We start from the raw sequence: 23,679 nt of genomic DNA, 5'->3' as shown, positions 1-23,679 counted from the left end.
TCATAGGGTGCGCACCAAAAACGTAATGAGGTCATTCATCGATAGATTTTACTCCTCACATTTTTCTCATACCGGGCCCCTTATATATGAAAATCGATTCTTAAGGAGTAAACTCCAATAAATAATTCACTTATAAACATCAGTTAAACAATTTCTCCGATTACTTTCACTAATTCATTCTATCACTACGACTATTCATTTAAAACTAAAACTAACTGCGTTTACCCAATCATTTATATACCTGAATAAAATTCTACAAAGTTCTAGAACAAAAAGAAACAAAAGAAATGAATAAATAGACTTTCCCAGAAATTATTTAGAAGAAATACTGTGAATAAAACGCCTGCTACTAAAAAAATTATATATAAACATCAAACGAGTTCCGCCATTTAAAAAAAATGGGGAAGATGCCGTCCGAAAAGCGCCGCGCGAACTCGCCTAATTTTTAAAATTTCATACCGCAACATTTTTCATCAGTAATTTTATTATTATGCCAAGAATTATTTTCTATTATGATTATTGCTAAAAGCGAATTATATATTTAACTTTCCATGTTTATTTTTAAAAACTTTATTATTACAGACAAACACAGCTTCCACAATTGAATTAACTATTTGTCCTGTTTGCATATTGAAATAAATGCTGACACATCTTTACAAAACATGATCTTTCTGCGTATTAATTTTCAGAATATTCTAGCTTTTTCTTCATGTAACTCCTCCATCCCTAAGAATGAAAAATAACGGAGGTAATTTTCAGATTCTGTTCTGTGGCTTATCTTCTGTGGGTCCTCTTCTTTCTTCGAATTCATATTCTCCTTTTCTTCAATTTTCTTATTTCTTAATAATTGCGATCTGAAGTTGCTGTCCCTCGAAGAAAAACGTAGATATTCGCGTACTAAAATACGAATAATCGATTCTTTCACCGCACTATGCTTAAAATCCTAGTCTGACTGCGCCAATTATATATTTATCTTTAGAAACTTTATTATTACGAATAAAGACTATTTTCAATTTTTTAAGCGAATGAACTTAATTAATTGCGCGATTTTTATATTAAAATAAATGCTGACTCATGTATACAAAATATGATCTTTTTGCGTACTAATTTTTAGAATATTCTAGATTTTTCTTCGTGTAACTAGCGTGCTTTTTAATTATAACTTATTTGTCTCTTATTTTAATTTCCATTTTAACAAGGGTGCTTAATAATAATTAGGCTATCAATAAAATATAATAAAGGATAACCTTTCTATTGAATCGTTTATGTCCCAATCTCGCAATTCTTTTTTAAATGGTATTCTATAAAAAAATTCTTTCAATATATTTCTAATAATATTGTTAAATAACCTTATTTGGATTAGGAAATAACAAATTCTATACGACCTTTAATCGGATAGATTTCAATTTCCTTAACGAAATAAATCAACAGAAACGAAATGTTTCTGATAATGAAATATGCTGACTTTGTTTTTGAAGAGGTATCACAAATTAAATGTAAATAGATCGTAAAGTTGTTCTTATTTTGAGCTCGTACTATACTTGATATACTACCAAATTGCTATATTCCCTTTTTTATATAGCTATAAAAATTCCTATTCAGTCTACCGAATCTTATTATTTTTTATCCTCGTTAATATAAGTTTCACTACACTGGCGTCATAAAATATTGACAACAAGGTTCACTCCGGGGAAGCGGATATTTTTTTCATCTAAATATAGGAAGGAATTTATAAAATCGAATTTTTTTACCTGTATCAGGTCACCAAAATCACCACCATTTGCAGTAAAAGTCAGAAAGCATATAAAAGGAATTTTGTCTTCTTTCGGACGATGTAATTCTAAGTCATAAGTTTTTCCAATAACTCCATAGTAAGTTTTGTTACATCCTGAAATAAAAATTAATATATTCAATCATTCCAAGTTTGTCTATTAGAAATTATTGTTTGATAAGTTTAGGACTAAAATATAAAAAGATCAAATTGAGCTCCGTATTTACACGTTTTTCTTTATTAACACGTTTGCTAACAGACTTGCCGATGACGTATTATGTCCTTCATCTTGTGAAAAAACTTCCAATCAAATTCAGCAGCCCTCGCTTGTCTAGACAGTATAAAAAACCTGATTTCATCTCGCCGCAATGGAAAAGAAAATATAATCTAAAAAAAACTAGTTGGCCGTATGGGTCAACTCGTCTACTACAGGCATCGTTTACACAAAATCCACTCCAGTGCACGCAGTTTTCATAAATTGTTTGTCAAACGATTTTCCAAAGGTATTCGCAGACGAACGTTGTCCTTGGCAGGACTTTGCTTTATCAGAATATGATTTATAGTTTCCAAGTGAAGGTTTTTGTAAAATTTATTGGCAGCAATCCAAAAGCAAGTGCATTTCCATAAAAGTTGATGGTATATGATTTCAAATCTTAAAAAAAATTGTTTCTAATTCGTTTCCATTCCGAAATAAGAAGATATGCTACATTTCAAGTAAATAACAATTTTCTGGATACATAAATAAGTGAGCAGTCTCCACTTACCAATTATCTTAGAGATAAACGATAGATCTTGAAGCGACATAAAAAATATCAAGTTAATTATTTCACGGGGTCTTAATTATCGCGTTGATCAATATTCGAATATACAGTGTGTCGCTTAAGATAATCTTTTGTTATTTCAAAGAATTCCAATTCAATTGAAATTTTTGATATGTAGGCTTAATTTAGTTATAACTGATCCATAAATGAATGAATATTAAAACGCGCTGGAAGTGAAAATATGGAAAAAAGCAAATAATTATTTCCTATAATATTCTTTGGAGAACCAGACTGTATACATGATTTGTTATATTTGTAGCCTATGATTCTTCTATAATTTTCATTCTAATAATCTATTTGCCTCTTTGTCAGGTATACCTAGCATAGTGGCAGTTATTTATGAGAATAAATCTCTCGAATAAACAGTTAATTGATATTTATTTGCTTACTCAATTACCTCAAAGACAAGACTTCAACAGCTCTAATATCAAACGTATTTTCTATTGTTAAAATTCTATTTTTATTGATAAATTTTAATGTGAACCTTACTCACTTGTACAATATCTCGGTTCATCGGATCCATCTCCACACTCATTTTTATTATTGCAATATCGATTTAGAGGTATACAACGACCATTAGAGCACCGAAACTCATAAATTTTACACTTTCCTGTAAGAGGAGGCGGTCCTGTAGATCCCCTTTGAGAACTTTGTGCCGATACCAATCCTGATAATGAAATGTAGAGGACAGTTAATATTGAGATTGAGATCCAAACAGCAGCTGACATTATCCGCCGAGGTTCTGAAACGAAAATATTAATTATAGGATGGTTGTAAGATATAAAATGAGATAAATAAAATTTATTATATATTAAAAAGGTTTAAATTTCACGTTTTCGCTAAATAAGAATGGAAAGCAATTTTTCATCACTTATCCATCATTTATCCAAAATTTTTCTCCTTAGAAAAAGGGTTTTTTTGGTGATCTTCATTCCAATGGTTCTAATTTAAATACTTCTTTGAATGTATATAATATGCTATCTTTTGAACGTGATCATATTTTCTTATTCTTATTTCCTACCTAGCAATTAAAGTTAATTCTTCGAACACTTTTCCTAGTTTTATTTTAATAAATTAATTCTTTGTGCTTCTACATGTTTTCATATATTTCCCTCATTTTTGGTCTTATTCTGTTTCATTATTCTTGGAACAGGCTTTATTGTTACCAATTTTTATCTTTAATTCTGCTTATTACTATCATTATATGATCTACTCGCCGGATTCATGTATTTTCTTTCTATTTTCTAAAAAGAATGTGTTCTTCTCTTTCTCAATCTATATTTTACCAATCTCTGACACTAGAACTGGTATAAATACCGAGAGAATCAATCTCTCTAAGGTACAAAGACTGATTTGCATGTTTCTAACCGGGGCCATGAGAACATGTACAAGAAGTCTCTCCATATATTATTGGGAAGTGGTGGAAAAAACCTCACTTATAATGTTCAGAGTTTTCCGTTGGTTGTAATCCCGTTTCGATATCAATTTTGTTCGGATATTTTCTCAATTAACAATAACTTTTCTTTTCCAATTTTACATTCATTTTTCTTTTCCAACAAAAGGTCTATAGATGTGATCCTGGACTGAAACCAAATAATTTGTTTCAATTTCAAACTTATTTTAGGAGAAATTTATTCGATATCATCAGCAAATTCTGATTTTATATTACTTTAATTAATCAAAACTGATAGAATGAAGAAAATGCGATGTAATTTGAAAGAGAATATTTATATTTCAAATGAATATAATTGATAATTCCATTAAAATAACTTTCGAAAATTACGAAAAGAATAATTCAACAAAAGGAAAAGAAGAAACATTCAAGATATTTTGTAGTAGGAAATTACAAGGTAAAAGAAGTAATATTTTGTTATAATGCACTTCCGGGTGTTTGTCTGACTCTGGTCTGGATTGTTGTTCTCAGTTTCCGCATGCTGTTTATCTGCATTGTGGTTCATATCGACTTATCTTAATTTTTTGTGGTCTCAATTCCTTCACGGACTCTGTAGATAGGTTGAGACAGACAGGTCTTAGGACTTATATCAGATAGACGAAGATCATCCTTGTTTTATATTTCGTAGCTATAAGGAGATGATCTATTATATAATCCTAAGTAAACTTTATTATTCAAATCAATAAAATTTTGTAGGGCCCACCAATTTATTCAATAAAATTCATAATTATGCTTTAAATTATTCTACTAAATTATTCATAAATCGAATTCTCTACTAAATTATGAATCGAATACTCCATTTTATATCGAATTATCAAATAAACAACTGTGATTTTCTATTTAGAGGCTTTTAGTGTTCACACAGCTTTCTAACTGATGGAAAGGTGAATAAAATATGGACCTGTTGAGCGTGTTACTCCCTGAAATAACATTGATAATTAACGTAGAGCTGGATATAGATGATGATAAGCTCTATCAACTGCAAAAAGAATTTGTTTGATTGGTTTTTCATCTGAATAAAATAAAGGTACGAAATATTCTAATCGATTTTCGAATGGGGTTTGCGTTCCCGCCAATGTTTGAAGAAGCGGATACGCCAAAATTTACATAAGAATTAATATGAGTATAAATTTATATATGAAGGGTAGAGTGAATACCATATGAATTCTTCATTTATCTTTCTCCTTATTTTTGCTTATTTATTTATATTTATATATTTATTTGTATATATATCATGAAAAATGAAGTTATAATATGTTTCAAATCCCGTTTCCTTCTAGTTTCATTATTCTCTTATAATCCTGCAATTTCTTATAATATTATAATTACCCGTTTCTGCTACATAACTCGGATTATGTGCATAAATTTACGAGTTTAGTCTCCTTAATTTTCAGTTAGTAATGATTTGTAATTAACTTTATGTTCTAGAACATTCTAATAAAACTTCTTTTATCCTCGAATGGATTTGAGAATACACATTTTTTCGAATAAACATTTAACCATGTCATGTGTATGAAATACTGCCGTAATATCGCCACTGCAATAATCCTTGCTTCAAAAGATTCAACGGAAACATTGCTACTAGCAATTTGGTTCCACTCCCATGTCAATTGGAAATGACTTCCTTTGACCCTTTTACGAAGATTCTTTGAAATTGTGGTCCGAAAAACTTCACAAATACATTCAATTCACTCATGAATCTTTATTCACCAATTCGGCAAAGGTTTTTCGTTGTTAGGATTTTCTAAAAATCATTCCACATTTCTTTTTGTATAAAGGATGTCTCATGAATAAAGTCGGAATCCAACAAATGGAGCTTTGTTTATTAAATAATCATACCAAGAGAAAATATGTTCATTATTGGTTTCAATCCAACGTTTAGCAAGCTTGAGATCTTTGATAGTTGTAAGGTTCGGACTAGATGTTGGATATAATAGGAGCTCAATAGCACAGCACTAAGTTCTCCCATTTTATTCCGCGTAACTCTCTCAGTATGTGGCTTACCAATGTCTTGTTGTAGAAGAATCCAATAAATTTTCATAATATACACACAGCCAGACTTGCCATTTCAATCGACCTCTCTTTGCAACGGGTTCTGGTGATTATCTTTTGCCTTATCAATTATTCTCTAAGTTTCTGTTATTTAGTTCTATTTTTCATCACCAGTAACAATACGTTTAATAAACCGATCATCTTTGGGTAGGGCAAGGAGTTGTTCACACACCTCTACTCAACTGCTTCCCTTGTAACCTTAATACCAGACGCAGGTGGATGATCTGAGCGTCAAATTTCCACTATTACATTGATCGAAGCACCGCTGCACCGTAAGCTCATAAACTATTTCTTGCCCTTTCAATATCATATATTTTCGTTACTGCCACAACTGTTTCAACTTCTGTGTCCAATAAAGTCTCAATAATTTATTAATTTCATATTTATGGCTCTCCATATTATTTATTATGCGTCGTCTATAAACAAAGAAAGAATGATTTGAAGAAAATAAAGTAATTGTATTTATAAAGAATAGCAACTATTAACTTATGAGACACCCTCCGTATTTAACAAATCTATTTCAATCTGAAGAATGTTTAGTTTCCCATTCACACAATTTTCAAATAAATTGACAACATAAATGGATATTATTGATTTGATTCAAGCATTTAAATATTTTTAAAAAGTTAAAAAGTATGCCATACACGGAGAAGTATTCATTTGTTGTTAAAAAGATTGATGATTGGCCGACAAAGTAAGCAAAACATTGAACTAAAATGATGACATACTCAAACGGGCGTAGCTGTGTAAATTTTGATGTTTCTTATGTATGTGGCAAATACACCATAAAAGAAATAATTTCTGTAATCGTTAAAAAAGATAATTCCGACACTCAAGATTCAAAATCAAAATACGTAAATGTAGAAGGTTTAGGAAATTAAATCATCTCTATAAATTTATCATAGTATATTTGTACATTTACAGAGTTCGACTCTGTTTAAAGGCCAATTTTTTAAAAGTAACACGTCAAAACGGAAGTAATGAGCGATGAGCTCAGACCTCTCAAAAGCTTTGAGTGATCTAGAAGCTTAACGAAGACATCTGGTGAGCTTAAAGAGTTTTCGGTTCAAAAAATTGTGTTTTTTATTGCTGCAGGCCGTTTAATTTTCCCAGTCTGGGATGTGAGCGATGAGTTGGGAGAATTAGTAATCTAAGATGAAAATAAACGGCAAAATTGAATATTTTAAGATGAAACTAAAATGAATTGTGATTTTTCTCATGAACAGAATTAGAAATTGAATAAAAGAATAAAATGATCATTTTAACATTATAAAGGAATTCAGTACATAGACCAACTTAAGGAACGGTACTGAAAATTAAGAAACTGATTTTATTTATTATCAAAGTGATGATCTCAAAATTGCCTATCTATAAACTACAGGTGTTGAAAGAAATATAATATAATTATTATTTCTTAATACTAGTAAATATATCTTTCTTTTTATCTTCAGAATCGGGCTGTTATATTGACTCTGTTTACTTATCATATTCTTGAATCAGAACTTTCCAAAATATCAATTTTCGGTGCATTAAACTTGAAATGAACGTTTCGACGAAAAAATATGGTGGAAATCTCTGAAGTTGAAGAAATTTATAAAATCTGCCAATGTTGCTATAAGAATTACAAGTAGATGTCTATCTTCAATATTCATGAAAGATGAAGAAGATCAAATAATTCAATTGCCAAATATTCAAACACACATTAAGTTTGAATTAGTGTCAAAAAGAATTATCAAAAATAGTATTATCTAACAAGCTTCATCCGACACAACTTCTGTAACAAGAAATATCTTATTTTCAACAATATATTCAGGGTGACCAAAATATGGTGATTGAGGGCAATTGACCTTTACACCAAGTTGTATACCTGAGGAATTACAGAGCCTCAAAACAGGGCACTAAATTTCGAAAAAGATTTAATTTCTTTCACTCAAAAATAACAAATATGGTACACTCTATTAAATAGCATTAAGTAATGGTGAGTAGAAGGCGATGGAATAATTCTGGAGGATTAATTTGGGGTTACCTAACCTTAAAATTTCACAGAAGTGTTTTTATCTGTTAGTTGATTTGAATAAAAAATAGTTCCAAGCCGTGGATAATTTTATCCTAAAATTTCTCTCGTCCTTGTAATTTTGCCATTTCTAGATAGAAAAGTTCAGTAACCAAAGAAAAGTATTTGAAAAGTTACAAAAAAGTTAAGTGTTGGTTATGAATTTATAGATAAAATTTGACAATTTTCAATAAAGTTGCGTCTAATAGTCCGATGTACATATGATCTTGAACACTAATTTGAATAGAACTCTATTTTACACAATAAAATTCTCCTGTTTCTCGAGCCTGTCTTTCAACATTAAAAAATGTTTCTCTGTAAGGAACCACGAGATTAGGAAGCATCCTTTGATATTCTTATGCATTTCTTCTACAGTTTCCTTCATAAAAACCCAACATTTCCACATGTTTGCTCAATGAGAATTCTCCACTTAAAAAAAATGTAATCAATAGAAGAATTTAATTGAAATTTGTCAAATTCGACTTAACGACAAACGTAAAAAAGTTCTAGAACCAAATTGTCAAATAAAAAACTTCAAGTTAATTCGTTGCATAGAAATTAATTTTTTTCGAAATTTTCTACTACGCAGGGATGCAACTTGATATTGAGATAAATTGCCCCCAATCATCATATATTGAGCTCCCCCATACAACTCTGCTTTGTATCGGTTCTTTTGTATGGCACCATGTATATTTCAGGAAATGTTTAGCTATTGTAATCTGCACTCCAACCGTAAATGTCAAATATAAAAATATTATGAAGATATTAATAAATTGGGAGTTTTGTTATGAGAAAACTTTCTTCATTATCTGCCAAATCCTTTTCAATCTCCAGAGTATAAATCCGCTTTAATTACCTTTTCTGGTGCTCTATCAAACTTCTCTATCCGCCCAACTTTTTATCTACAAAACAAAACCGCGGATAAGTTAGAACAGTTCTCAGAATTGAATAGATACAACAACGAAAATTGTTAACGATTCTTTGGCGAGAAACTTTAGCAAAGAATATTATATGGAAAGTAACGACAAGAAAAATGCCTAAACTTTGAATGCCTCTAGGTATTTCTTATATTAAAGAAAAATAACCCATCAAGAAATAATCCTACAGAGAATGTTTCTTATTTGTTACTTGTTTGGAGGTTTTAATAATGTCATATTGAATAAAATATGCCGAAAAGATAAGAGACGTGCTTTGTATCGCACACAAAAGTGAAGAAAGAAGTTTTTTTTTGAATATCAAGCAGTGTGGTAGATTTTGCTTATCCTACTAATATCCATGACAAAACTATAAAACATAAAAATAAGGTATCAAGTATCAATTTTCAAGTATAAATTTCAATAGAACGTGGGGAGAAGTTATAATAAATTGATTCTCCATTCCAATCTTTGATGCTGTGAAGTACAAACAATTCAGGAAATAATTCCAGAGGATTGAAAAATGGAATTTTTTAAATTATGAATATTCACAACAGATATATGATTTTTTTAAAGTGCATATCGTTTACAGAAGAATCTATATGTAAACATAATGTACCAACTCAATTTCTTAGAAATAATAATATTCCAACGGGAATTTTTGGCAATAAATCAGAGACCCTTCAAGATTAATAAAAACTTTTTCAATAGCAAATTATTTCTGCAGTTGTTGTTAACTTTGAGAAGATTGGGTTCTATCAATGCGGTTGTGAGGCTGTGAGGTTCAAAATATTTGTTCAAGTCGCTTCCCAAATCAACAGATTTATTTTCAAATAAGCCGTTGAAATTTTGTTGTTATTAACAATAATTTCAATTTTGTAATAAGTAGAATGGGAAACACTTAGCATTTTTATATGGTATAACAAGCCGAAAAGGTGTAATTTGGCTGCTTAAAATTGATGAAATATTTGAATGCAGAAATTATTGTTGTGCACTGTCATTAATAGGGAAAACTTTGTAGCAAAAACATCTCATCTGTGAAGAAAAAATGAAGATTATCCAAGACTTTCACTTTCTACTGAACTAAGATGGCTATATAAAAAGTCACGACTTGAAAATATGGAACTGTTTGATACTTTTAGTAGTTTTTAAGCAACGAACCTGAAATGAAGTATCTGTTAACTATCGAAAGAGCAGCTTCAAGAAAAAAAAAACTCTTGTTTGAGGGAAAGTGAAAATACTTGGTTTGATTATGTTAGAAACATATTAATAAAAACTTCCAGCAGTTTCATTGGCTCCAAAAAAGTTAAGTTACTGAAACCTCTCTTAATATTCTATCTGCTGGCCCAAAAGATTTTCTGATTTCAAAACAAATTGACTTTCCATCATGAATGGTACAGCTAATGTTGGTGAATTTTGTTTGATATATTCAATATGCAGTATCAAGAAGAACAAAATATCTTTTTTACACAAATTATTGAGTATTATTAAGGTCATATCGTTCCATTTAATATATTAATTTGTTCAATCAATTTCGCTTTAGATATTACTAAGCGGATTAGGATTCCATTTTCTACTTTAATATTCTTGTACTTCGTTGCCTCTTAATAAAATTAAGGCAGCCCATTCAGAAAAATCAATTGGATTAAGGTGAAATTTTATTATTAAAATGAAAAACTTCGCACATAAAACAATTTTACAAGTCAAGCAGCCATTTTGCACTGAAATTTGTGAGAAATATTGAAATATTCAAACCCGTAATATAATTTTATTAATAATATAATAGACTCTTAAGCCCTCATAAACGTTAAATTGCGAAATATGAAGTTGTTTTCGAATTTAGAGTAAATATGAACAGTGAAAACACTATTTTTATACTAAAGTTTTTACAAAAACCAGAACAGAAAAATAATGTTTTATTGCTTTTCAAAATATTCGCCTTTAAGGTCTAAGCATTTATGCATACGCTGAAACCAATTCTGGAAACATTTCTCCCACTTTGAAGCTGATATAGAAGAAGCATGGTTTTGTAAGTCTTCAACAGCTTCTTGAGGTGATGAAAATCGTTATCCTCGCATCTTTTGTTTGACATTAGAGAACAAGGAAAAGTCATTAGGCAATGAATCAGGTGAATACGGACATTGAAACGTTCATAAAATGTTTTCACTATTTTAAATATTCAATTGTTTAACGTGCTATATGGAGCTGCCATGTGAAATCCATCTCGAAATTTTCTCATTCCAGAATGTTGTAAAATCAATTGTATTGCATTTTGCGATATCGTAAGAGACGTCACTATCTGCCTGTAATCACTTTTTAATCAATGTTCATTGGAATGACAACCGCATTTGGCTGACCTTCTCGACATTTAACAGTGACGTAAGCACGACCATGAAGAAATTCTGAAAACCAATTGTAAAATCTTCTCTGATGGTGCTTCATTAGCAGTGGCAGGAAGCGATTATATGCATTCTATCCATATTTTTGTAGCCAAATTATTGTCTCCACTTTATGGTTCTTCTCTTTTATGGTTTTTCATCCTTTTCATCACTATTTTGATCCCTTTTCCTATGTGTATTTAGTTTTTCAACCATTTCCTCATCAACGTATATGAAGATAACATTTAATATTTTGGAAATTCGGCCTGATACCTTGATAATGTCTAGATAGCCTCTTAAAATGGACGTTCCTTGAACTGTAGCTTTCTTTTATCTGTGTTAAATAAAGAGATATAACTAAAAGATCTTCTATGTCCGATTATGGGCGTGGTACAAGGAGAAGTATTCATGTAAAGTTGAATAAGATATAAAGTTTAAGTTTAAGGTTGTGGACATCTAATAAAAGATTTTGGAGTTATGGTTGACTCCGTATGCTATACTTTTTGTGATGAAGGATGATTCTTATAATATTCCATATGATTTTCATTTTTTCAGTGACAGTAATCAAAATATCTTCAATAAACAGTTGATCATTGATTTATTTTTGATTCTTTTTGACCTTACTGTGAAGAATGACACTGGAAATACTCAATTAATTGGAAAATAGAAAGGAAAGTTTTAAGGATGCTTGGCACGTTTTGTTCAATTCACAGAGGCAAACTTACAGAGAGTACTGGGTTTGTCACCCCTTCCTTAACTCTGTTACTAATAGAAAGGGAAAAGAATCTCACGAAATCAATTCAAATTATTTCACAAAATATAATTATATCGGATATAATCCCATTTTTCAATACCTATATTAACTTTTTTCTCCTAAAATTTATGTAGTTTGCTCCAAAAGTATCTTTACATCTCCAGTTCTAAACTTCCAAGCAGCTCCTATGAGTTACGGGACTCAACGGTAAGTCTTCATAAACTCTTTAGTGAGCCAAGTTACCTACTGGACGTGTTAGTTTATGAACAGTAACAAATCGCTCTAATTCAGAACCAAACTTTGCGTATTAACCACGAAAATATTTTGATTCGTCAAGACCAAGAAATTATATCAAAGTTAAAACAAAGTGAAGACAGAGCTTTATTGTTTAATTGTTTATGAATTGTTCAGAAGAGCTTGTAAATAACTGAAAACTAAACAAACATAATCTAAAATACAGTATTCGCACTAAAGCTACAATCGAAAAATCAATATTAACAATAATCCAGTGTGTATAAGTACTCAGAATTAAATATTAGTATTAGAATACAAATCGCTTACAGTGTAGAAGATAGTAAATAGATTTGATTGCAATTGGAAAATGATTGCGTACTTTTTGCGCATTATACAGTATCGAGCCCTTAACTAGTTCTAAACGTGGACTAAGTAGATACAGATCGTGTAATGAACTTTCTAAAATTTGTAGTTTTAATTTTCGCTCAAATTGAATCAGATAACAAGTACTGTAGAAGGAAAGGGCACATCGGAGATAAGACTCAAAAGATAATGTTGATTATTTTCATCTATAGTTATAAAAAAACAAGATAATATTTGATGCTGGAATATCTTTAATAAAATAAATAATGAAGAATTTAAATGCATTGTATGTATTTTGAATAGGAATATTTCTTATTGTTCTTTTAGTATTTTCTCTATTATTTCCATGCAAAACAGAAAAAAATATTTAATCTACAATAGGGAATATAATAAGACTAGCCTATTAACTATAATATCTCAAAAATATTTCCAAATTTGGTCTGATATCATTGTATTGAATTTCTTTGTTGTTAATGCGTTCAACACCACTAATTACACTGAACTCAAAGAGTGTCTGTAGTAACCTTAGATTAGAGAGATTGTGTGATACAAACCCTTTAACAAGGGACCGTCTTTTGTGTCCTAAAGGTCGAGAGTTCATGAGACCGTAGGGAGACGTTTAAAATAAACGAAAACTTATAATAAACATAAGAAAGACGGTAATTTATTCTAGATGATTGTAACATTGTAGGGCTAAAAACCTTTTCGGTGAATTCTGTTTTCTCAACAACTCAAAGTCTTTAATTTGAGTCATAAATCATATTCTTGTTTGTCACACTACCAGTATTCACCTTATAATCACTGAAATGGGTTTCCATTATAGTTAGAGCTTCGTATTCCCCTTCATTAATTAAAGTCCACTCAAATTTGAGTAATATAATTAGTTGTCTGCATTTCTTTCAACGTTGGTACAAAGCACTTGAAATATTAGAAATGTCTCTCAACAATTATACCCTTTTGACAGACAAAACTTCATAGAAAATGGAAAATTACGCGATTTTTTGTTATCGCTATCACTTTTTGATTTCGAATATGAAAACAAAAAGGAAAAATTAGATTTGTTAGTAATTTTTCCATTAGTTAAATCATAAAAATACTCCTTCTACTCCAATTCTATGAAACATTTGATTTACGTATGAGTATCCACTGGAAAATGTAAAGAACATTTTATTTACCGTTATGAAGACTACAGTAAAATTACCTGAAAATAACCTACAGATGACGGAGAAAAATCGAACTAAATTTATATCTTATATTCTACAAAACAAAATGATCTCATGGATCTGAGACTATCCTAAACGAATTGATTAAGTATGGGTGTCACACTTTATAGGGAATCATCTATCCTCAACTAAACAAAACACATGCGGATCAAAGAAATTGCCAAGAATGGTTCTAATGGGGAACAACACCGTACTTCAGTTGTTCATTCAGGAGTCCATCCTGTCCTAGAGATTTTTTGTTTTTTAAGGTTATCAAGGTCGATCTCTTGAATGGTGACTTCCACATGATTCCTTATGTGCAATATGTTGGTTTTCTTAGTATTACCTTCTTTAAATAGCTCTCTTAGGTGGTCTATCCATTCGTCTTTTGTTATTTGACTTAATTCGAAAAGTTCGCTTTTTTCTTTCCTTTGTTGTCTTCAACACTCTCCATATTTGTTTTTAGGCACTGTAGAAGACTCCCTCCAACTTTTTCAAAAATTGTTCTCAATCTTCGCTTTTTACCTGCCCAACTAGTGTCGTTTCAGATCAATTTGTATATGTTGTGAGCTTTTGCTTACATTTGTCTTCAACTTCTCGACGGAACCATGAAGTTGTGTTAGTGTTTTTTTTTGAAGGTTACGACTATGAGTGTGCCTATTGCCTTCTTAGCAGCGTTTTCTATGTTCTTTCTGATTTTGTTCCAGCTCTCGCACATGCTCTGTCTGCAGTGCTTCTAGGAGTAGCCTAATGACACCGACAGAAGACTATATTCCCGAATGTTAAAAATACCGTTTCTCATACATTTAAATTGAGTTTATTTAACCTAAGTCATATAGAGACTTTTATTTAGTACCTATTCATCTACTTCCAATCTCTTTTTCTTTATTACTGTCCATGAATGCTGTATAGTCAATATAGTTTCTTGTGGTAGACTTTTGTCAATTGTTTCCAATTCATTAAACAAAATCTAACTTGGAATTGATGTTTCCTATAACTAGCTTTGAAGTAGTCGATTACACCAAGTGCATATAATATCTCAATTAATATTTCCTTATAATTATGTCTGCAAAATCTTCTTTTTGGAATCTTCTTCTTCATTATTTTACTAAAACTATTTCCATCAAAATCAATAACTGCAAATATGATCAGTCACGAAACGGTGACCTCCTTTTTTTTCTAATGTTGAAATGTATAAATTCTAGATTCGGATCCAGATTCCTTAGTTTTTTTTGCAATTAAATTAATATCCTGTTTTAGATTAAAAATGAATGAACTCAAATCAAATATATTTTAAAAAATGTACGTTACTATAGACAATTGAATTTCGGTTCGATAGAATGAAGTTTGTAACCAATTCAAAGACCAGTCAATTTAAAAAGTGCTTTGATTAATCAATTAACCCAAATGTTAGTTGGTGCAATGACGAGGGTGTTCAATGACCAAAACGCTTTGCGTTCAATGAAAAAAGCTGAAAAAAGGGTGGAAGTATGCAATAAAGGTAATGAAAAAATCAGTATCGGACTTAAACAAGAAATGGACTGTGTAATTACGAAATGCGATAGAGGTGTAGTTACTAATCCTTATCAAATCGATTCAATAAGTTGGCTATTGATTGTTTGACCTTCTTGAAGGTAGTTAAGTTATATTATACCGTATGCTTCTCAAAAAACGGCCTCCTTGATATTTCGTGTGACAAATATATTTTTTGACGCTGATTCACTTCAATAAATCCACTGATTTGTTTTTTGATTATGTGATGGATCTCCGGTGAAAGTAATCAATGCATATTATACCGTTTTTAATTGAAAGAAAAACCTCTACCAGGTAATACAGGCAAAAGCTAGCATGCACTAGAGCCTGTATCTCTCCGCGGAAGCCGGCGTCAAACATTTCTTCTCGGGGGACATTATAACGTGTGCATCTCAAGAAACATTCTCCTTCACATTTTGTCTAAAAAAATGTTTTTATTGACGCTGATTCACTTATAGAACTTCACCGCTTTAGTGTGATGTAATGGAGTGAAGGTGTGCATTTTGTAACATGGGCATTTTGAGAAATAGTCGCAAATCCCTTTTTTGACGTTGATTCACACCCACTGTTTTGATCTTTGGTGTGATGTAGTGGAGCCTCGGTGGGTCTACGTCGCAAAAACTCATCTTTATTACGTCAAATACTTTTGCACAGTTTTGACATGATTTTGATTGTGATAGATCATAAGCAGACGCGGCACGCAACTGTTTACCTAGCATGTTTGGTTTCTTTTGTGCTTGTACATCAATCAAGGAAGTCAGTAAACCGTTTTGTTAACCAATATCAACCATAAATAACAAAGTCTCCAATAAAACTTACCTTATAGGAGGTTTAATGTCTTCGTTTTTGGTTATAACAAGGAATACAAATTTCCTTGAAGAGCTTTTTCCCCTACTTACAATTTTTCCTATAATAATATATAGTAATGGCTTCCGTTTTCTTTTTCAAATATTTCTTTTCTTCGCGTGAATATTTATAAAATCCTTTTTTATTTATTACGTTACAACCAAATTCCCATACTGCAAAATATCACACATACACTATTATAGTATATTGTTATTCATTTCAAATCGTCTTAAAGGACTAGATAGTTCGGAAAATCGCAAATAAATGCAGTTTATTCAATAATCAACGAATTACCCGTTCCGCTGCGTTAAATGCAGTGAACTTCTTCAGTTAAATCCACTCCAATGTTTCAGATCGCCGGTTCTATAACTTGGAACATCTTAGGTAATGGGAAGAGCGTACAGAATACGTTCGTAACCGAGATGAATAATAATACGTGAATAGGAAGGTTTATCATTTAAATGGTGAACTTGTTTAGCAAGGTATTACAAGATGACTGCAAAGTATAAAAAAATTTGTTCTTGTTGAATAATACAAAGTTTTATATAAGTTTAGATTATTATATTCAAATTGGGTTATTATAGTTTTTTTAGTTCCTAACTTTTTTAAGGGTTCCGTAACAATGTAGCGCGCATGTTGTTGCAAAATTTAAAGCCCTTTCCCTTTTTTCTCTTTTATCCACGAGTTAGTCAAACACCATGGAGGATAAAGGGAAGAAAAACAATCTTTTTATATGAAAAATGTCTGTCGAAATGCATTAACAATGGTGGCATTGGAATTTTTGATAATGGACCGCTCAAAAGTAATATTAATTTTTTTTAGCTCTGCATCCTTCAATTCATCTACTTTAGCTACATTCACACCTTAGCCTTTGTCCACACCAACTCTATTCTGGAAGGATTTTTCGTATACAGCTGGATAATTTCAACTTCTATCTCGTAAGAAATAGTTCTTCGTCTTTCTATACCAAACCCAAACTGAATAACACAAGTCGTATTTTTTACAGGAGTCAGATGACAGATGCTGCGGACTGGAACGTTGTTTCCCTTTCAGTTTACAAACAAATTTTACGTACTGCATGTTATTCAATATATGCCCATTTTCTAGGTTGCCAAACCTTCTGTTACGTCAAAAGATTACTAAAACTCAATCAGTTAAATCGAAAGTATGTGGAAGGATGTTCAACCAATATTAAATAAGTATATCTTATCCTTTTCAAAATTTTTTAGCATTTTCTTTGTTAGGAACCTTTTAATTTGTTACCTTCAGGCTTTTCAGATGTAAGTTTCAACAAAGTTTTCAAATTTTTTATCGTCAAAGATCGGTATCGTGTTTCCAATTAAGTGTGGCTTTTCCGTAAAGTCGAGGATTTCAATTTTCTTATTGAATCACCAGAAAATGTAATTGAAAAGCTGGAAAGATATTGTTTAATGCTATTGTTGAATTTGATTTTGGTATTAAAACATTCCCTCATGGTCGTGGAGAAAGAATTTGAATTGATCTTTTAAATTTCGTACTTTTTGACTATATTGTAATTTTATACTGACAGTTTCTTTAACCTGATGGCTAAATATACTTGCTTGGTATATTTTCTCCAAGTTTCTTTCAATACTATTACAAAACATATTAATATATATTTATATTCAATATATAGAACTCTATCCAGCTGTTAATTGTCTATATTTATAAATCCAAGTTCAATCTAGATAATTCTATTCAAAGAAAACGTCACCCGTTTACCAAAATTTGACTATAAATCCTTTGATGCTCACACTTCTACGCTTGCACAAATATGTGATTTTGTAATAATATTTTTATGGTTGTAAAAATGTGTTTTCATTTTTTCACTGAAATATTTGATTTTTAATAAAATTTTATACAAAAAATATGCGCTATAACTAGCATTTTGTCCGTCTGTCTGTAGCAGCGATATCTCCTCACAGGAAACATGTAGCCAGTTAGATTTTTCTGCATTTAATTCCTGTATATTCCTGTAGATGTTCCGAAACGAAAGAATTTTTGGCATTATTAGGAAACAATTAATTAAACTAACTAAAATGTGTTCCCACAAATGACATGAATTGACGTAAATAGAAGTCAATTGGCCTCAATGGATTTCAATCAAGAAATAATGAAGACAAAATTATTGAATAAATGAATTAATGGATATTATTCTTGTTTTATTTTTATTGGAAACTCACTTGCATGAATTAAGATTTTGTTAATATTTACTGATTGTTATCAGTAAAAAGCGCTGTAGTCTTCCACGCCGTGTTTTTTACTTTTTTTTTTAAAGAAGAATCACTTACCCCACACACAAAAATCGGTTAATCTAGTTCATATGCTAAAAAAATTGTATATACTCGATTAAATTTCCTTGAATTGTTAAAAATATTTGTTAATCTTCAGTCATTGATATAATCTAACCTGATAAACTTGGTAAACGCTTTACGTACTTAACAATTTTGTATATTAACTGAAGGTTTATCTAATATACCGCTTGTTTCAGTCGAGGTAATTGAGAATCTATCTTATGTTTTGCTCCGTGAGGTTGTTTTGTGGAGATTAAATTCGTAAGTTTGAGGTTTGTCTCTCATTTTGCAACAATATAAATTTAGAAGATGGGAGCTTAGATTATATGCGCTCAAGGGTGGAATCTAAATGGATCTTCGAAATTTGGAGTATTTTCGAGCTACTACAATGGCATATATATATATATATATATATATATATATATATATATAATTATTGAGTTATGTGGGCTGTTCTACATAATAATTTTTATCCACGAGTGTTGTATAATGTACCAATTATAAGTCTGCTTGCTCGACCCTCAATAATATCATTTAATTAAAGCAGTTATTAATGAACTATTAAGCACTGCTGTACACAAAAAAAGATTACAAAAAGTCCAGACTCGCACCCGTTTAATGCATTAACACCTAGTTATCAGAGACATTAAATGTGATCGTCGTATATGGTTTTCGAAAAAATTTTATAAATTTAAGTAACTTTTGAAACTATATAAATTCGACTCAAACCTGTCAACATTATTTTATGTTCAGATTTCTCAGTGCTTTAATATTTTATGTCAAATTATGTTTTAAAAACAACTAAAAAGGATATAGAAAATTAGGGTGACTTTTTTTAACAGCACCAGAAATTAAAGAAGCTATTGAAATGAAAAGGAAAGTAGAAAAGGAATTATTGATAACTATGAATAAATACTATCCTCTCGAAACATCAGATACCCAATATTTGTTAAAGTAATACATTTTATGTTGATTATTATACAATTATTATAATTTTCAATAACTATGTACCTATTATGTTTAAATAAACAATAATATATTGTATGAAATATTTGTTAAAATGTAATAATAGGTATAGTCTTCTACTCGCGTATAATGAGTTATTATTCACTCGGTGATTTATGTGAACTTCACCTGGTGAAAAATGAGATTATTAATTTGGGATTGAAATTCCCGCTCAAACGCTCGTTATCCTCAAATTTTTAGGTAAGGTCACCCCTAATTCGCCATGTAGTGTACCAAATCTGGTATTGTTAAAGTTAAAAGGTTGCGAGAAATTAATTTTTTTTTTAATTTTAGGCTCTACTTAGGTTCCTATAAGTTCTCAAAGGTACAACTAATCGTCAAATTTCGGACCCCCTTATATGCTACTGTGTATCGGTTCTTATGGGAGACACCTTGTATAATTGTTTTTGTCTATTTCTCTAAATAGACTATTATTCATAATAGAGAAAAACATTATGTCAAAGGTTCCAAATACACGTTACCTAATTGATATAATAAATTAACAATCAGCTGCGTCCACTTGCGTTTACAAGAAGTATTTAATTTTTGTTTTCTGGATCAGAAGTATCATTAATCGTTCGACGCCCGTTTCGATAAGTTATCATATTCAGAGACTGAAGATAAAGTGAAACCTTCCAACTTGACTTACATATTTTATACTAAATTTTCCCACCAATGAACTTTGCCCCGCGAAAAGGAATAGGCCTTTGATCCCTATTTAAACGTAATGCATTCGAAATCATTGAAATTTTTAAATGTGAGCTTTATAGGCCAACTGAAACTGATCCTATACTTCACACTGGTCAATCAGTTCGTCCATCTTCGGTTACAATTTGTGTGAGCGGAGGTATCGCCGAAGATTACATCGACGACAACATGAATAACAAGCTAGAACGAGGAAGAGGAAAACAGCCAGTAATTTCGTAAAAAAAGGCGACCATTTGCTTTGAAGTGCTTCGTATGCGAACAACTTTTGCTGGATTTGGGTCGTGTTGAAAGACCCATACACTCGTTTGCTTATATTTGGATTCCTATACATAGATTCATGATTTGTTGCCCGTCACGATCTTTCGTCTTTCGATGCACTCCGATTAAATTTTTTCAGCATATCTTCACACCAATCGGCACGAGCTTTTTCTGAGCGATTGTCAAATTATGCGGTATCCAACGCGAACAAATTTGGACAATCATATTTCCATGCAATATTAATTTATGCAAGTAAAACTATTGTCCAAGTATGCTTCAATCTCTCGGTATGTCACATGACGACGTTGCAATATTAGGTTACAAACAGCATCGATGTTTTCTGGCACATCAGCTGAGTTTGGATGATTTTCACAAAATTCAACCTGTATCAAAGAGCGACCACACTTGATTCGGAAAACCAGTGAAACACGGTTATTCTAGATAGTGTTTCAGCATCAAAAGTCGAAATGAGTTGATCAGTACGCTGTTGTTTGCTTAAACCACGCCGAAAACATAGAAAATCATCGCACGAAAATGTTCGCAATTTGATTCCATTTTTTGGCCATCATGAATGTTTCAAATATCTGTAAAGAACTCAAATATCGTAAGACAACACGTTCTCGGTACATTCGACACTAAAAAAGTCGAACTTCATGTTGGCAATGTCAAATTTGACATATTCACATCATTGTTGCCACATCTAACCTCAGTAGCAGCCCTCGTATTACTATTAATTCATCATAATGACAAATATAAATAATATATCGCGTTTTTCCTCTCAGATAGAGCTAAATTATAGTACTCTATGTCCATTTGGATCATTGAATATATACCAATATTCCATTTGTTATTTTGTGGATGTACATGCCCACCTTTATAAACCTTTCCTGTAATTTCATGAAAATATAATAATTTTACATCAAAAATGTTATTACATGAATTCCCGGTCCATTTTCCAACCAATCGCTCTTTATAAATCTCATAAGGTACGAAAATGTTTGTTTTCTCGTGATCTTGACGAAAGAAAAACCCATAAGGTTCATACCCTCGGGAACGCGACTCGAGATATTTTTCCAGTTATTTTTTTCTGTTGATCCTCTTTGAAGATTTGCTGATGAGAGTTACACTGATTCACAAATGGAATATATGCTTATTAGGAATCAGAAATATTTACTTTCATCACCAAAGTCGTTATACCTTTATAATAAAATAAATGTTCATCACAGTTTACTTTGATAAACTCAGGAGTATATCATCATACCATAACGTAATATATTATAATTTTGAATTTATTTATTTGGAATTGAAAAACTTCTAAGAGAACCTAACTATCCTTGGTAGCGAGAATTAAATAAAAAGATATGATTTAATTCCCCTTTAATACCCGATGATTTACTCAACATTGAGATTTCTTCAAGACTTACAAAATTCATAACTTTCTACCTGGAATGTATGAATTACATTGATGGCTTTATTTTATCACAGTTTCCACTGAATTGTTAAATCCTGTTAGTTTAAGTACAACCACAAAACAATATGATCCAAGTTTAGTGAATTAAAATCTACTCATACAAAAAAAAATGTTTGAACCTCTGTAATATGCTTTAGACCATCCAATAATGCAATAGTTACATTCGAACTAACATATATACCAATTATTTTGGCACATAATATTTGATCATTTATTTTTTATTTAATGAAACTTTCCTTATTTGCCACAATTAACAGCTCGGTCATTAAGAAAGTTAATAACTCAAACTAAATGGAGGAGCCCGAGCTTCTCAACTAGGCGTGATTTTCAACGAATATTACTTAGGTCTTGGACGATTTGAACATCTATTTTTATAATAATACATAATACATTTTGCGATATAAAAGAAGCCAAAAATCTCCAATTGAACGAGTATATAAATATGTAGTATAGGGGTTATCTTGTTTTGCTACAAAAAGTATATTATTTTGAAGTATCTAATTTTGAGTTGCCCTTGCATAATGGCAGTTCGCTAAGTCTTTCCAAAACATTATAGTGTTTTCAACATCAAATTGATTTACAATATCAACTAATTTAGTGAGTCAGTTGTTAATATACCTTCAAGAATCTACAGATTCCCCCACACTCTAGCCATTAAGGTCTGGTTCTTTATATTTTATATTATTATGGCACACTTCTCCGTATCGAAACCAAGTATTTTTTATCGTCCTTAGTTGACAGCATCATAGTTTCCGTGCTAACTGATTTGGGGTATATTTAGGAGCTATACCAATGGGACACTTCTTGTTCTTCTTTATCTGAATCGAGGTATAAGAAGAAAAGATTTTCGAGAAATTGTTTCACATAGGAACAGTCCACCGTAAATACTAGTACAGCCACTGAAAAACTGTTACACACTGGAGATAACGAAATTGTCGTTGAACAAACGGATAGATACTGTTTTATCGAGTTTTTATCAGTTTTCAGTGCAATAAGTGCTTTGTTTGTTTGCAAGTTTTTCATCAGATGAAAATCCAAACCACAAAAATTGCCCCGTAAGTGAGAAACTCAAGAAATGGACTTATCAAAGTTCAAGCACAATTATTTAGCGTTTAATAAAGATGTTAGAGTAGCTTTGTATCCAATTTACACTGATTTGAATTCAAGGGAATTACTAGAGCCATGCAAAGGAGGAAACACAGAATAACAACGAAAGTTACAATAGGTTATTATAACACTTTGTTCCAAAGCACCTTTACAGCAGGATGAAAACGATTGAGCTCGCTAATTTCGTAGCAGTTTCAATATTTAATTATGGTTTTTATGGTATTTTAAAAATGATGAAACTAATGGATGTGGTTGTCGGTCCTATTGCGGAAGAATATGCCGTTCAAAGAGATGGCAGCCGAATCCAGCAGGCGGAGATAAGTCACGCGGCGCCCTCAATAGAGAAAGGCATTTTTCGAGGAAGAAGAAGGTGTATTGTATGAGTCAGGCATAGCGGATTAGCCAATTTTATGGTAGATATTATTTTATCTAGTAAAAATCGAT

General features: G+C 31.1%; 1 protein-coding gene across 1 annotated transcript in view; it reads right to left on the bottom strand.

Annotated features, from left to right (window-relative positions):
- The window catches only part of LOC130450988 (uncharacterized), a 118,142-nt gene that overhangs the window by 74,122 nt on the left and 20,341 nt on the right, over positions 1-23,679 (bottom strand). The window contains exons 2-3 of the mRNA XM_056789765.1: positions 3,086-3,334; positions 1,752-1,888 (exon numbers count right to left, since the gene is read on the bottom strand). Of these exons, the coding sequence (XP_056645743.1) occupies positions 1,752-1,888; positions 3,086-3,320 (372 nt within the window). The 5' untranslated portion in view covers positions 3,321-3,334. The remainder of the gene's footprint in view (positions 1-1,751; positions 1,889-3,085; positions 3,335-23,679) is intronic.

Source organism: Diorhabda sublineata, chromosome 1, assembly GCF_026230105.1.
Source record: "Diorhabda sublineata isolate icDioSubl1.1 chromosome 1, icDioSubl1.1, whole genome shotgun sequence".
Taxonomy (NCBI): Eukaryota; Metazoa; Arthropoda; class Insecta; order Coleoptera; family Chrysomelidae; genus Diorhabda; species Diorhabda sublineata.
Note: the sequence above shows the minus strand (reverse complement) of the source record. Positions and strands in the feature narration are given on the sequence as shown.